We start from the raw sequence: 16,572 nt of genomic DNA, 5'->3' as shown, positions 1-16,572 counted from the left end.
TCTCACCTCGTGGGGCATCAATGATCATGAGGAATGTGAGGGATCAGCCCAGAACTACACGGCAGGACCTGGTCAATGACCTGAAGAGAGCTGGGACCACAGTCTCAAAGAAAACCATTAGTAACACACTACGCCATCATGGATTAAAATCCTGCAGCGCACGCAAGGTCCCCCTGCTCAAGCCAGCGCATGTCCAGGCCCGTCTGAAGTTTGCCAATGACCATCTGGATGATCCAGAGGAGGAATGGGAGGTCATGTGGTCTGATGAGACAAAAATAGAGCTTTTTGGTCTAAACTCCACTCGCCGTGTTTGGAGGAAGAAGAAGGATGAGTACAACCCCAAGAACACCATCCCAACCGTGAAGCATGGAGGTGGAAACATCATTCTTTGGGGATGCCTTTCTGCAATGGGGACAGGACGACTGCACCGTATTGAGGGGAGGATGGATGGGGCCATGTATTGCGAGATCTTGGCCAACAACCTCCTTCCCTCAGTAAGAGCATTGAAGATGGGTCGTGGCTGGGTCTTCCAGCATGACAACGACCCAAAACACACAGCCAGGGCAACTAAGTAGTGGCTCCGTAAGAAGCATCTCAAGGTCCTGGAGTGGCCTAGCCAGTCTCCAGACCTGAACCCAATAGAAAATCTTTGGAGGGAGCTGAAAGTCCGTATTGCCCAGCGACAGCCCCGAAACCTGAAGGATCTGGAGAAGTTCTGTATGGAGGAGTGGGCCAAAATCCCTGCTGCAGTGTGTGCAAACCTGGTCAAGAACTACAGGAAACGTATGATCTCTGTAATTGCAAACAAAGGTTTCTGTACCAAATATTAAGTTCTGCTTTTCTGATGTATCAAATACTTATGTCATGCAATAAAATGCAAATTAATTACTTAAAAATCATACAATGTGATTTTCTGGATTTTTGTTTTAGATTCCGTCTCTCACAGTTGAAGTGTACCTATGATAAAAATTACAAACCTCTACATGCTTTGTAAGTAGGAAAACCTGCATAATCGGCAGTGTATCAAATACTTGTTCTCCCCACTGTATATATATATATAAGAGGCCCAAAGGCGTTGACATGAACGTAAAATCAATCACGCATTCTGGCCTTGTATACTCGCTGCTGCAATGGACGGTTTGTCAAACGACCTGGTACAAAAGGGCAATCCTAATGTGTTTCTGGGATCGCACAAAGAAATAATAGAGGAAAGGAGCATGTCAATAATCTCGCTGTGTATTAAGTTGTATGCCTGGCCAAGATAATCCATCTTCTATGTTGTTGATGGACACATACATTTTAAATCAGCCGTCTCGCCTGCCCAGATGACAACAGGACAGAAAAATCATACATCAATCAGGCTAACATGTTCGTTTTGTTCAACCATTTTAACAATGTGTCTCAGTATATGTGACTGTATGTGACATCCATTCTTGTGTGGATTATTCAGTCTCATAGAGATGTTTGTGGAATGGACACCATTCTATTAATACAAATCCCTGAGATGGATGCAACACAAGATATATTCTTCACACCCATCACCGGTATACAAAGGAATCCATTTGGACTGTAGATTACCAATCATTAACAGTACGACAGTGGAGTAAGACTGGAGAGGTACTTTGTCTAGCTAAAAGCAGCTGTAGACATTCATAAAAAAGTCACTCTTGCTCTTTTTGCCTCTATGACACAATGTGCTCCAGCTCCAAAGTGATCCACATATTATATATAATGAGACAATGGTGGGCACGGAAATGTTCTCAGCTTCAGTGAAGAAATACATTATTATTTCACAGGGGGCTCTGACAGAGGGAGAGGCAGTGAGTGGCTCCTTTGTACAAGAGTGTAAAAATAAAACTAACTCTGCCGCTGTGCCTGATGCAACGCACACATGACAAGTCATTATCCTGCATCATCTGCAGAGGCAGGGAGGAGGAAAAGGATGGGGAGGAGGGGTAGGAGGAGGAGGAAGGGTGTTAAGTGTAACATGTGATGAAGAGAAGGGGGAGAGAGGAAAGGAGGAGATTAATACATGGAAAGTCTGAGATGGGGAGGAGGTGAGGGAGTGAAACGTGTGATGAAGAGCAGAGGAAGACAAGGGAGAGAGGGAGGTGAAATAGGAGAAGAGAGTTAAGAGAAACCTGGGATGAAGAGCAGAGCAGAGGAAAAGAAGAGGAAGGGGGAGAAGATGGGAGAAGAAAGAGGAGGAAGTTAAGTGAAACGTCTGATGAAGAACAGAGGAAGACAAAGGAGAGAGGGAGAATAAAGAGACAGGGATGAAGAGGAAGTTAAGTGAAATGTGATTAAGAGCAGAGGTAGACACGTGAGAGAGGCAGAAGAAAGAAGAGGAGGAGAAGGGGGAGGATTAATTGAAATCTTGAGCTCTCACATTGTTCTTTAGTCATAGGCTCCTGCTGGGAATGACACAATCAGAGATTAAAAACCCCTCATCATACATTATGACGTGGTGTAAAGGCAGCGGACATCAAAAACCATCACAACGTAACACAAGACATCACAGCCCTGTGTTCTGTCTCTGCAGATCTGCATCAATTTATCATTAAAGATACAGGTATGTGCTGGTGAGTGCTGGTGGGATGTTTTCCTCCTGTCTTTACAAAGAGAGAGAACTACATTTGTAGCTTTTGGTTCTTATAAGGTGGGAACTGTTAGATGTTTTTGTAATTTTCAACAGTATGATACTGTATAAACGGAATACAGTAGATTACTGTAGAATGCACAGTAAAATAACGTACATTTGTTTTACAGCACACTAAGACCGTTCTGTAATTTTTACAGTAAAACACTGTTGAATGCACAGTAAAATACCATAAATGTGTTTTACAGTATGAATTATGGTGCATTGTGGGTATATGTTGTGGGCGGGACAGTCACTGGCTCATTAACATAATTTAAGGCATGCCTTGTAATTGGCTTTATTGTTTGCACCCGTGAGTGAGAATGTATTTTAGGAATTCTACAATCCTTGTCCCGAGTCACTATAGTACCCGAATGGCCAATTGAAAAATACAGTACCATACTGCATTTTTGGAGCGCCAAAAACCTTTTGATCGCTAGCAAGTATAGGGTGTTGTTGTTTCTCACTCATTAACACATTTCGAGACATGTCTTGTAAGAGGCTCTTTTTGTCCCACCCGTTAGTGAAAGTGCTGTACCAATTTAAATGATATGTGGTTGTAGTGCTCCAGCAATCACATTTATACAGGGAACAGATCTGTGGCATGTTTTGCCCTGTCGTCGCTGTCAGTTTAGAAAATTTGTTAAGGCCTGAAGTGCAAGTTGTATAAACGCCAAATATCAGTTTGTATGCTGTAATATATAGGCCAAATGAAATATTCACTATTAGCAATTGCTGATTTTCAATACCATTCAACAATGAAGTACTATATTGCTGTTTTGTTATATATTTACTGCAGCAATATATTTACTGCAGCAATATACACTGCTCAAAAAAATAAAGGGAACACTTAAACAACACAATGTAACTCCAAGTCAATCACACTTCTGTGAAATCAAACTGTCCACTTAGGAAGCAACACTGATTGACAATAAATTCCACATGCTGTTGTGCAAATGGAATAGACAAAAGGTGGAAATTATAGGCAATTAGCAAGACACCCCCAATAAACTAGTGGTTCTGCAGGTGGTGACCACAGACCACTTCTCAGTTCCTATGCTTCCTGGCTGATGTTTTGGTCACTTTTGAATGCTGGCGGTGCTTTCACTCTAGTGGTAGCATGAGACGGAGTCTACAACCCACACAAGTGGCTCAGGTAGTGCAGCTCATCCAGGATGGCACATCAATGCGAGCTGTGGCAAGAAGGTTTGCTGTGTCTGTCAGCGTAGTGTCCAGAACATGGAGGCGCTACCAGGAGACAGGCCAGTACATCAGGAGATGTGGAGGAGGCCGTAGGAGGGCAACAACCCAGCAGCAGGACCGCTACCTCCGCCTTTGTGCAAGGAGGAGCACTGCCAGAGCCCTGCAAAATGACCTCCAGCAGGCCACAAATGTGCATGTGTCAGCATATGGTCTCACAAGGGGTCTGAGGATCTCATCTCGGTACCTAATGGCAGTCAGGCTACCTCTGGCGAGCACATGGAGGGCTGTGCGGCCCCACAAAGAAATGCCACCCCACACCATGACTGACCCACCGCCAAACCAGTCATGCTGGAGGATGTTGCAGGCAGCAGAACGTTCTCCACGGCTTCTCCAGACTCTGTAACGTCTGTCACATGTGCTCATGTGCTCAGTGTGAACCTGCTTTCATCTGTGAAGAGCACAGGGCGCCAGTGGCGAATTTGCCAATCTTGGTGTTCTCTGGCAAATGCCAAACGTCCTGCACGGTGTTGGGCTGTAAGCACAACCCCCACCTGTGGACGTCGGGCCCTCATACCACCCTCATGGAGTCTGTTTCTGACCGTTTGAGCAGACACATGCACATTTGGCCATGGAAACCCATTTCATGAAGCTCCCGATGAACAGTTTTTGTGCTGACGTTGCTGAGGCAGTTTGGATCTCAGTAGTGAGTGTTACAACCGAGGACAGTCGATTTTTACGAACTACAGCACTCTGCGGTCCCGTTCTGTGAGCTTGTGTGACCTACCACTTCGTAGCTGAGCCATGGTTGTTCCTTGATGTTTCCACTTCGCAATAACAGCTCTAGCAGGGCAGAAATTTGACGAACTGACTTGTTGCAAAGGTGGCATCCTGTGACGGTGTCAATGAGGTCTTCAGTAAGGCCATTCTCCTGCCAATGTTTGTCACCTGTCAGAAACGGGTGTGGCTGAAACAGCCGAATCCACTAATTTGAAGCGTCGTCCACATACTTTTGTTTAAATAGTGTATTTTGTAAGAAGATACTTTTGAGAGTTGTAATTTGTATTTATAAATATACAAAATACTTTCCTGTACCATTTTTTTTTTTACAACGGTTCATAATTTTCTGGCCCACTTTCACACACATTGGTATCAGGAGTCTGATGGCACTATCGCGTGATAAAAGTGTCTGCTAAATGAACTAAATATAAATGCATATGTAAATATGAACAAGTATTAGTCCAATGAGCTCCACCCTAAAAACAAGGCCAATAATAATAACCAGTGTGCTTTGCAGTTCATTTTGGCATGTTCATTTTCACATATACACACATTTACATTTTGGTCATTGAGCAGTCTATATTGTATTAAACTAAGATAGATAAACAACAACATATCACAGTCATAAAAAGTTAAACGCTTCTGTAACCGTTACTAAGAATGTTGTTGCTGTTCGGGGCGGCTATTTGCAAATGTATTTCATATAAAAATACAAGATTTTATGTATTTTACTGAAATACATTTCAAAATAGAATTATTTTGTAGTTTATTTTGATATGGGGGTGAAGTAAACTACCTAGTGTCCTCTTTGTAACATGCTGTAACACAGTATGGGTTTGTTTACCTCTACCTTGACAGATGCACAGGCTAAAGCATACACAAGTGAGCCACATGTACAAAGTGTTCATGCTGTTATATATATATAAATATATTTTTTTCTCCATTTTTTATCATTCATCCTGAAAGATTTGGAAGTTACATTTGGAAGTGAAAAGACACATACACTGTACATCCTAGTGTGTGCTAAAGTAGTGTACACACACACACACAGACACGTTCTGCATTTAAAGTAATAGGCAACCCCTTTCGGCACACCATTCCACTGCAAATTCGTCTCCACAGCATTATAGCATCGCGTTCTTGATGGATCACTATTACCCTGAGAGTGACCCGGTAGTTAATTATGTTTCTGTGGTGACTAAGGGCCAGATTAAATCACACCTCTGACCCTGTTGCCAATCACAATTACCAATTCCTGGCCCTGATAACCCTCGCCGGATGAGACCTGGGGCTCCCAACATAGTCCGGGTTAATGGGTGTGAGCAGCAAGGGGAGGGAGTCACACAGGATTGTGTGTGTATATATATTCATACAGTTGAAGTCGGAAGTTCACATACACCTTAGCCAAATACATTTAAACTAAGTTTTTCACAATTCCTGACATTTAATCCTAGTAAAAATTCCCTGTCTTAGGTCAATTAGGATCACCACTTTATTTTAAGAATGCGAAATGTCAGAATAATAGTAGAGAATGATTTATTTCAGCTTTTATTTCTTTCATCACATTCCCAGTGGGTCAGAAGTTTACATAAACTCAATTAGTATTTGGTAGCATTGCCTTTAAATGGTTTAACTTGGGTCAAACGTTTCGGGTAGCCTTCCACAATAAGATGGGAGAATTTTGGCCCATTCATCCTGACAGAGCTGATGTAACCGAGTCAGGTTTGTAGGCCTCCTTGCTCGCACACACTTTTTAAGTTCTGCCCACAAACTTTCTATAGGATTGAGGTCAGGACTTTGTGATGGCAACTCCAATACCTTGACTTTGTTGTCCTTAAGCCATTTTGCCCCAACTTTGGAAGTATACTTGGGGTGATTGTCCGTTTGAAAGGAGCCATTTGCGACCAAGCTTTAACTTCCTGACTGATATCTTGAGATGTTGCTTCAATATATCCACATAATATTTCTTCCTCATGAAGCCATCTATTTTGTGAAGTGCACCAGCCCCTCCTGCAACAAAGCACCCCCACAACATGATGCTGCCACCCCCGTGCTTCACGGTTGGGATGGTGTTCTTCGGCTTGCAAGCTTCCCCCTTTTTCCTCCAAACATAACGATGGTCATTATGGCCAAACAGTTCTATTTTTGTTTCATCAGACCAGAGGACATTTCTCCAAAAAGTACGATCTTTGTCCCCATGTGCAGTTGCAAACCGTAGTCTGGCTTTTTTATGTCGGTTTTGGAGCATTGGCTGCTTCCTTGCTGAGCGGCCTTTCAGGTTATGTCGATATAGGACTCGTTTTACTGTGGATATAGATAATTTTGTACCTGTTTCCTCCAGCATCTTCACAAGGTCTTTTGCTGTTGTTCTGGGAGTGATTTGCACTTTTCGCACCTAAGTACGTTTATCTCTAGGAGACAGAACGTGTCTCCTTCCTGAGCGTTATGACGGCTGCGTGGTCCCCTGGTGTTTATACTATTGATTGTACAGATGAACGTGGTACCTTCAGGCATTTGGAAATTGCTCCTAAGGATGAACCAGACTTGTGGAGGTCTACAATTTCTTTTCTGATGTCTTGGCTGATTTATTTTCATTATCCCATTATGTCAAGCAAAGAGGCACTGAGTTTGAAGGTAGGCCTTGAAATACATCCACAGGTACACCTCCAATTGACTCAAATTATGTCAATTAGCCTATCAGAAGCTTCTAAAGCCATGACATAATTTTCTGGAATTTTCCAAGCTGTTTAAAGGCACAGTCAACTTAGTGTATGTAAACTTCTGACCCACTGGAATTGTGATACAGTGAAATAATCTGTCTGTAAACAATTGTTGGAAATATTACTTATGTAGATGTCCTAACCGACTTGCCAAAACTATAGTTTGTTAACAAGACATTTGTGGAGTGGTTGAAAAATGAGTTTTAATGACTCCAACCTAAGTGTATGTAAATTTCCGACTTCAACTGTATATATATATATATATATATATATATATATATGTGTATGTATGTGTGCGTGTGCGCATGCGGTTGATGGGTGAACAGCAAGATGTTGATTAAAGGTCAGAGGTCACCTGATTGAATGAATCAGGAAGTGCGGTGGATGCTGAACTGTGATTGGAGGGTTCATCAGTATTCATATTTAATTCATGAATAACGATTGCAACATGTCCATGGAGATAGGGTGAAAAAAAAAAGTACAATTAATGAAAAATGTATAAGAAATACCATGGGGTTAAGTCTGGTGGTTTCCACCAGATGCCCTCTTAAGTGATTGTCTAGACTGCTTTTTCTCAACATTGGGTGCATCTCAATACTCAAAATGTGTGTCCTCCTTGTCTTCTTTCTTACATCTGCGTTGAGCATGTTCATGCTTTTCCTCATAGAACAATACTACACACACTTATGCGATGTTTATGTGCTTAGACTCTTAGAAAAAAGGCTTCCAAAATGATTATTTGCGGGGGGAAAAGGTTCTACCAAGAATCCTTTTCATCTGAAGAATTATTTTTGGACACGAGTCACAGCAAACATGTCTACATTGGTATGCTGTGGGCACAATGCAGGTTAAAATATTGTCAGATGTTGGTAGATGTGCCTTTGCTTATCGGCTCCACATTGGCTCAGTGTGGGCCCAGTGTTGGCATCCCATATCTGGTCACTTTGCCTAAATAAGCCCAAATAAACCCATATTTTCCCAGCAAACATACCCACATTGGCACTATGTGGTCCCAATGCGGGTTAAAACATTGGACCCATGTAGGCTGCCAACATTGGGCCAATATGCCTTTGCTCATCGGCCCAACATTGGCCCCAAGGGCAGCCCTCACTTCGCCTGAAGTAAGCCAACTCTTTTGGATCGGCTGCCCCTTACATTGTATCAGATAGACAACACAGTTGTTACTATCACGCACCCAAATATTTGTGGGGTCTAGCCCCCAAACACCTTGCCCACCAAATACCTACATGGGGCCAATGTGGTGATGTTAGTTGGGAGTTTCTTTGTAAGGCAAAGGGTTCTAGAACATTAGACATCCTAAGAACTGTTTTAGGAAGAAAAGGGTCTTTGATGATTATTTGGAAGGCAAGAAGGATTCTTTGGAAGGCAAGACGAGTTCTATATAGAACCCTTCTGAATTTGAATACGCTTTTAAATGGTGTATGAGCATTAGAGTTTACCTCAGTTTTAAACTTTAACATCAGGAGTTTGAGTAATCTGATAAGTTAAAAAAGTTAGCTGTGAGAATGTTTTAAACTGTACCTAAACTCAGCAAAAAAAGAAATGTCGCTTTTTCAGGACCCTGTCTTTCAAAGATAATTCGTAAAAATGCAAATACCTTCACAGATCTTCATTGTAAAGGGTTTAAACACTGTTTCCCATGCGTGTTCACTGAACCATAAACAATTAATGAACATGCACCTGTGGAACGGTCGTTAAGACACTAACAGCTTACAGACGGTAGGCAATTAAGGTCACAGTTATGAAAACTTAGGACACTAAAGATGCTTTTCTACTGACTCTGAAAAACATCAAAATAAATATGCCCAGGGTGCAAGCTCATCTGCGTGAACGTGCCTTAGGCATGCTGCAAGGAGGCATGAGGACTGCAGATGTGGCCAGGGCAATAAATTGTAATGTCCATACTGTGAGACGCCTAAAACAGAGCAACAGGGAGACAGAACGGACAACTGATCATCCTCGCAGTGGCAGACCACGTGTAACAACACCTGCACAGAATCGGTACATCCGAACATCACACCTGCGGGACAGGTACTGGATGGCAACAACAACTGCCCCAGTTACACCAGGAAAGCACAATCCCTCCATCAGAGATCAGACTGTCCACAATAGACTGAGAGAGGCTGGACTGAGGGCTTGTAGGCCTGTTGTAAGGCAGGTCCTCACTAGACATCACCGGTAACAACGTCGCCTATGGGCACAAACCCACCGTCGCTGGACCAGACAAGACTGGCAAAAAGTGCTCTTCACTGACGAGTTGCGGTTTTGTCTCACCAAGGAGATGGTCGGGTTCAGGTCTATCGTCGAAGGAATGAACGTTACACCGAGGCCTGTACTCTGGAGCTGAATCGATTTGGAAGTGGAGGGTCCGTCATGGTCTGGGGCGGTGTGTCACAGCATCATCGGACAGAGCTTGTTGTAATTGCAGGCAATCTCAACACTGTGCGTTACAGGGAAGACATCCTCCTCCCTCATGTGGTACCCTTCCTGCAGGCTCATCCTGACATGACCCTCCAGTATGACAATGCCACCAGCCATACTGCTCGTTCTGTGTGTGATTTCCTGCAAGACAGGAATGTCAATGTTCTGCCATGGCCAGCGAAGAGCCCGGGTCTTAATCCCATTGAGCACGTCTAGGACCTGTTGGATCGGAGGGTGAGGGCTAGGGCCATTCCCCCCAGAAATGTCCAGGAACTTGCAGGTGCCTTGGTGGAAGAGTGAGGTAACATCTCACAGAAAGAACTGGCAAATCTGGTGCAGTCCATGAGGAGGACATGCACTGCAGTACTTAATGCAGCTGGTGGCCACACCAGATACCTTTGTTCAGGGACACATTATTCCATTTCTGTTAGTCACATGTCTATTGAACTTGTTCAGTTTGTGTCTCAGTTGTTGAATCTTTTTATGTTCATACAAATATTTGCACGTTAAGTTTGCTGAAAATAAACGCAGTTGACAGTGAGAGGACGTTTCTTTTTTTGCTGAGTTTATATGGGAATATTTGTGCATGTATCTGCTATTCCCTTAATCATTTTACGTATACAGTACCCGATGTAGTTGATATCTTGCCATGATTTCTGTCTTTCAAATTAGTATTTTCTGTAATTTCATGGAGCAGAGAGTAGGAGAATCGAAGGGAGTATGAGTGAACCAGCAGTGTATTTTATGGTACACAGCAAATTGGCCAGTTTTACGTTGTGTCGATTTTTCTGTGAAATCTTTTTAGTGTTGAGTTAAATGAACAACACTCGGTGGTGTAAAATAACCCCACTGTTGGTTTTAATAACCAGAGTTGAATGTGATTGTGCAATTTCTACTCTGTGTAGCGTAAAACTCTGAAAACCACTCCCATCTTTATAATTTTTCCCAGCATGTTCGATTGCATGTTGATTTTCAGAATTGTTTCTTTCAAAATATGTTTTGTATCTACATATATTGGTTGATTAATCGTATTATATACAATGATAAATAACATACATTTTTCTAAACTAATCCAAAATGTTAGTATTTGGATTTATTGCACCCGTTACTGAGATGTTTGTTCCAGTTTAGATTATTTAGGTAGTCTCGAAAACAGTTAGTCTCAAACCCTGACAGTACACCTGAACGCAGATTGTGAGTGATTAAAGGTTGCAGTTGTTGAATAATAGGGGTTCCCCTATGGGGACAAACTGAAGAACCCTGTATGGTTCTACTTTTTCCCTAATAGATTATGTTCTGCCACTTTGACATAATGTCCTGTCTATGTGATGTCACTTCCAGGTCAACTGGCGGCGGGGACATGTGAGATTGTGATGCTGGACAGGGACAGCAGTCAGCCCAGACGGACCATCGCCAGACAGACTGCACGGTGCGCCTGTAAGAAGGGACAGATCGCTGGGACGACAAGAGCCATGCCAGCCTGTGTGGACGGTAAGAGCTTTTTACATTTTTTTACCGTTATTTTACCAGGTAAGTTGACTGAGAACACGTTCTCATTTGCAGCAACGACCTGGGGAATAGTTACAGGGGAGAGGAGGGGGATGAATGAGCCAATTGTAAACTGGGGATTATTAGGTGACCGTGATGGTTGAGGGCCAGATTGGGAATTTAGCCAGGACACCGGGGTTAACACCCCTACTCTTACGATAAGTGCCATGGGATCTTTTAATGACCTCAGAGAGTCAGGACACCCGTTTAACGTCCCATCCGAAAGACGGCACCCTACACAGAGCAGTGTCCCCAATCACTGCCCTGGGGCATTGGGATCTTTGTTTAGACCAGAGGAAAGAGTGCCTCCTACTGGCCCTCCAACACCACTTCCAGCAGCACCTGGTCTCCCATCCAGGGACTGACCAGGACCAACCCTGCTTAGCTTCAGAAGCAAGCCAGCAGTGGTATGCAGGGTGGTATGCTGCTCTCAACATAGTTGAGAACTAGTCTGGATTGGTCTTTTACAGTGTGTGGTCAAGTATGTGGGGAAACAGGTGGTGTGTAGACCAGAGTTGGACATATTAGCCACTGAAATAGGCCTATACTATCACCGATACTGAAGATACATTGCAGATTGAAACATTCAAACTAACCAGTACATTTTCCAAGCATATAGTTAGGGTTGTGATTGCGTTGTTTTTATCAGAAAGACTGCTGGAAGAGCTCAGTGATGTCATGTCAGTGAATCATTTCTTATACCTTATGCTTCACAGTATCTGATGCTTTTGGCATGGATACGTCAGGGAAATCTCTCTTATGTTCTTGTGGATTCCAAGTTACCTTTGACGTTCCTTTTGTCAGCAGTGACAGTGAATGCCGTGAATGTAACACATTTTTCCTATTCCCCCCAAGCCAATTCTATTGCTGTTTCTCTGATACCCTTGACGTGTGCATGTGTATGTGTGTGCATGTGTGTATAATAATGAGCAGAAGGACCTGACATCATGACATGTAATCCCCCACCACATACACCTCGCACCGAGCTCCTTGCGTCGACTCAGGGGTTTGATGTGTGTCTCTTGGCCTGTGTGTCTGGTTCCCCTCTGTTCCCTAAAGTCAGTGTTAGTTGTTCTATTTCTTCCTGGATCACACACACGGAGTAGCCAGTACACTGGAAGAGAATAAGACAGAGAATAAAAGAAAAATCAACAAATTTCATTTCAGTCATTTCAGTTCTCAAGGTCTGGGCCAGTATTGAAATCCTACATTTAAATTGATACAATCTGAGTCTTTCCGACCAACACAATCGCTGTCCTTATTCGTCAATCCTCAATCTCTACTCCTGATGGTCACCTCTCGAGAAGGAGAATCCAAATGAGACCCATCACAACCAAGAAAATCCAAATTCTGGAAATTAATCCTGATAGAAATTCTGCAAGATGATCTATCCAATGAGTCATCTGCAACATACTGAGTCCTGAGAACAAAATATAATATATTTACTCTCTGTATTGCCATTACAAAATAGTTATTCTGCCTGTTGAGTGCTACACATATCTTGGAAGCAGTTTGTTCAAGTGGAGGACAGGATACATTTAATCTTCCCAACTGCCCCATTTTATAAGTCATATCACTCCACCCGGTCCGCAAGGAGACAACAAACACCGACAATAAAATCCTCTTCTGACAAAATCTAAATTCCATGCCAAAATATTCCTCTCAGCCCAATTGATCCCGTTCCACTGCGGGCGGATGTGAGGTTTTTCTTGTGTTGCATAAATACAGACTCCTCTTGTTTGCCATTTCACTCTCCTGATCCCTATATTTTCTTGTAATAATGTCAGAGTCTATCTATTGATTCCCATCAATGCAGGTGAAAAAGAGAGCAAGGCCGCTTTTGCCAAGCAGTGTGGTGTTGGAGTGGAGGGGCCACTACACTGATTAAGAGGAGGGCTCGTTGAGGGGCTGAAGATAGAGAAATTGTACCTTCTCCCCAGGTGTTCTGAGAGAGGAGAGGCCAAGGAGGGTGTTTGCATGTGTGTAATCATTGGTAGCACTGGTGCTCCAAACTTTAAAAAGTTAGAAGCACAACACAACATTTAGAAGCACCAGAAAATAAGATTTACAATAAATCTATTGAGATATAGCCTGTATGTTGTACCCTAGAAACAAATATGGAACCTTGTAAATACATTTGTTGATTATAAAAACCTAAAATGCTATTACAATTAAAATTAAAAAGTCATTTGTAGACTGAGGTTTTTAACATGATGTAAAAACACTATTTTCCAATTGAGATGCATTATATTGACAATCGTACACTGGCTCGTTAAGAGTGAGTTTGTGATGATGGTTCATAGCTATGATCATTGATCTCCTGAAGAAGCTATCCCTTGTCCTTTCTTTCTGTGCATCCAAATGTTTGGATGTACTGGTAAAGTTACCAGGCTGTTAGCTAGCTAGCTAATGAGTTAACAAACATGACTGAACAAGGTTTAAAACCAGTGAGGCCCACGAGTAGTTTTAGAACGACCTGCGACATGGTTTATGAATGTAAAATACAGTCCCCCAATCTGTGACAGGAAAAAAATAACATTGCTCTGGTAATATGGGTCAGATCTTTTGAAGTGTTTGTGATAGAAACAAGCGGTTTTCGTTGAACTAATGTTGCAAGCATGACGCTCTCACGTATACTCCCTCTCTGGCCTCTAGGTCATCAGGCTACTGATTATCCCGTACACCTGTCACCATCGTCTCGCGCACCTGCGCCTCATGACACTCCCCTGGACTCCATCACCTCCTTGATTATCTTCCCTATATCTGTCCCTCCTCTTGGTTCTTTCCTCATGTGTAATTGACTCTGTTTTCATGTCGGTGCGTTTGTGTTTCGTGTTAATTGTTCTTTTATTTATTAAGACTCTCAGCGAACTCGTTATAGACACTAACGAATCTGCGCTCGAGGAAACAACAGTGTGAGCCTTATCATTACTACAATTATTTAAAAAATATTGTAGTTTCTTTGGGTCGCACTGGTGCTCCCAAATTAAAACGTGAGGTTGCAGAGCGAAATATCTGGTTGCAACATGTGTGTGTTGGCTGTTGACACTAACACACTCAACATGACAAACTGAGTTGGAGACGTCTCCAATTGGCCTCTGGGAACTATACCCATTGAAGTGTTAAAGTACCAGGTTTTGCCAAATTGGCTGGTCTCTTGTGTTTATTAAATGGATCACAACATTTTCTTTGCAACTTTGGGTATAAAACCAATAGATTTTGTTCATGATGAAAATACATTTTATGTCAAGCCAGTCCTCCTCTTAGCAACCTACTGCTTCATCCCAACTCTCCTTGAATAGTTAACAAATGGCAGCTTTCTGAGAGGGCCATCCCTATGGTGCAATTCTCATACAAAGACTTTTCTTACAAGCCAAAACATTGATGAATAAATGGGTTAGTAACTAAAATGTTATGACAACCCTAGTGCTGAGAAAATGTTTTAACTAATTGATCAATGTCGGTTCAATTATTAGAATTTAAAAAAAATTGTGAGCTCACTGCACACATTTCTCAGTTTCTGTAGAGATACTGTAAATCAGATCAAGTCCAAACTGTGCGATGTAGTAGGGTGTTGCGATTGAGAGGCTGTGACAAGATTGCGTTTAGAGGTAGGTGAAGGAGTGAGGCGCAGGAGAGCAGAGATGTCCGAGATGCGTAATTTAATGGGCAAGTCCACAAACATACAGTTAAGATACAATACCAAAAAATAAACGCCCTCGACAACAGAGAAACCCGTTACTCATGAAAGGAGGGGGGAAAAAACGCTCCTAAATGTATACACACTCAGTATAAATACGTGAAAACAAAATAGGCGCAACATCACACGAATAATCCCGCACATACCTAGGCAGGCAACAGGGGTGATTATACACTCAGAAATTAAGGCAAATGAAACCAGGTGTGAAAGAACCAAAGACAAAACAAACAGAAAAGGAAAAATGGATCGGTGATGGCTAGTAGGCCGGCCCCGCCGACCGCCGAGCGCCGCCCGAACAGGGAGAGGAGCTACCTTCGGTGGAAGTCGTGACAGAGGCATAGAGAGCTGTTGCTTTGCGAGGTATCTCTACCTGAAAATACATGATCTAAGTGATTGATATTCAGCAGTCTTAAAAGTATGCCTTATTTACTTTGAAGAACTACTAAAATAGTGATTTTGTCAGACAGCATCTCTATAGAGGTGAGATGATGACTTGGAATGAAATAATAAAGTCATCAAATAAAACATGTAATATACACATTTTTTTAAATATTTTATTAAAGTAAAGCAACGTGAATAAATTATGGTTGATAAGGGATGAGCAGAAATTGGCAGTCACTACTATCATGGGACTTTTATTAACCGTTTTGTTCTGTGTTACAGCATTCAACCCACATAGTGCATTTAATGTGAAAAATAAATAATCGAAACCAAAATCAAAAAACATATTTTTTTAAATAATACATCCGAAACTGAACTGACCTCAAAAAGCACTAATTACGAATTGTTCAGCACAAGACAACCTTAATAAAGTTATAAATCTTTACACGGCAGTCGTATTTATTTCAATACAATTATTAGAAACATTTCTAAATGTAGTGTGATTAGTGACATTTACCATTAAGCCCAACCCTATCCAGTATCATTTCAAAAGAATATACAATGTGTGTTTTTTACTTTTACCATTGAAGACCATTAGAGACCATACCAATGAAGCTATTATATCTTCTGTAGCCTAATAATGTGCTTGTTTACCAGGAATGGTCTAACTAATCCACACCTTTTTTGAAGGGAATAAACACACAGAGGGGCCGTTTCCTGGACACAGATTAGGCCAAAGAGAAGGACAAACTGAATTGCATTCATGGAGGACTGTCTTGAATTGTGAGGATGACCACATAATATATTTTCATAATTAGCAAAAGTTATTGTTCTTTTACCCAAAGTTGCAAAGAAAATGTTGGAATCCATTTAATCAACACAGGAGAGCAGCAAAATGGATAAAAGGACGTGGCAGTGGTAGGAACAGCAGCATCTAGTGGGAAAAACCTGTTATTTTCACACTCATTTATGGTAAATAATGCAAGTGACTTCGATGGCTAATTTCTCTGAACAAGGGAAAAAAACTGATTCCAGGTTCAAAGGGAATACATTACATAAGATAAAAAAAGCAATATCCCTGCATCGCAGTGCTAGAGGTGTCACTACAGACCCGGGTTCAATACCGGGCTGTATCACAATTGGCCCAGCGTCGTCGGAGTTAG

General features: G+C 42.1%; 1 protein-coding gene across 2 annotated transcripts in view; it reads left to right on the top strand.

The window, feature by feature from the left end:
• The window catches only part of LOC139565787 (chemokine-like protein TAFA-5), a 179,484-nt gene that overhangs the window by 85,451 nt on the left and 77,461 nt on the right, over nt 1–16,572 (top strand). For both annotated transcript variants that reach the window (XM_071386350.1, XM_071386351.1), the window contains exon 2: nt 11,122–11,271. In XM_071386350.1, the coding sequence (XP_071242451.1) occupies nt 11,122–11,271 (150 nt within the window). The remainder of the gene's footprint in view (nt 1–11,121; nt 11,272–16,572) is intronic.

This window comes from Salvelinus alpinus, chromosome 37 (genome assembly GCF_045679555.1).
Source record: "Salvelinus alpinus chromosome 37, SLU_Salpinus.1, whole genome shotgun sequence".
Lineage (NCBI taxonomy): Eukaryota > Metazoa > Chordata > Actinopteri > Salmoniformes > Salmonidae > Salvelinus > Salvelinus alpinus.
The sequence above is the reverse complement of the archived record's forward strand: the minus strand, read 5'-3'. Positions and strand labels throughout refer to the sequence as shown.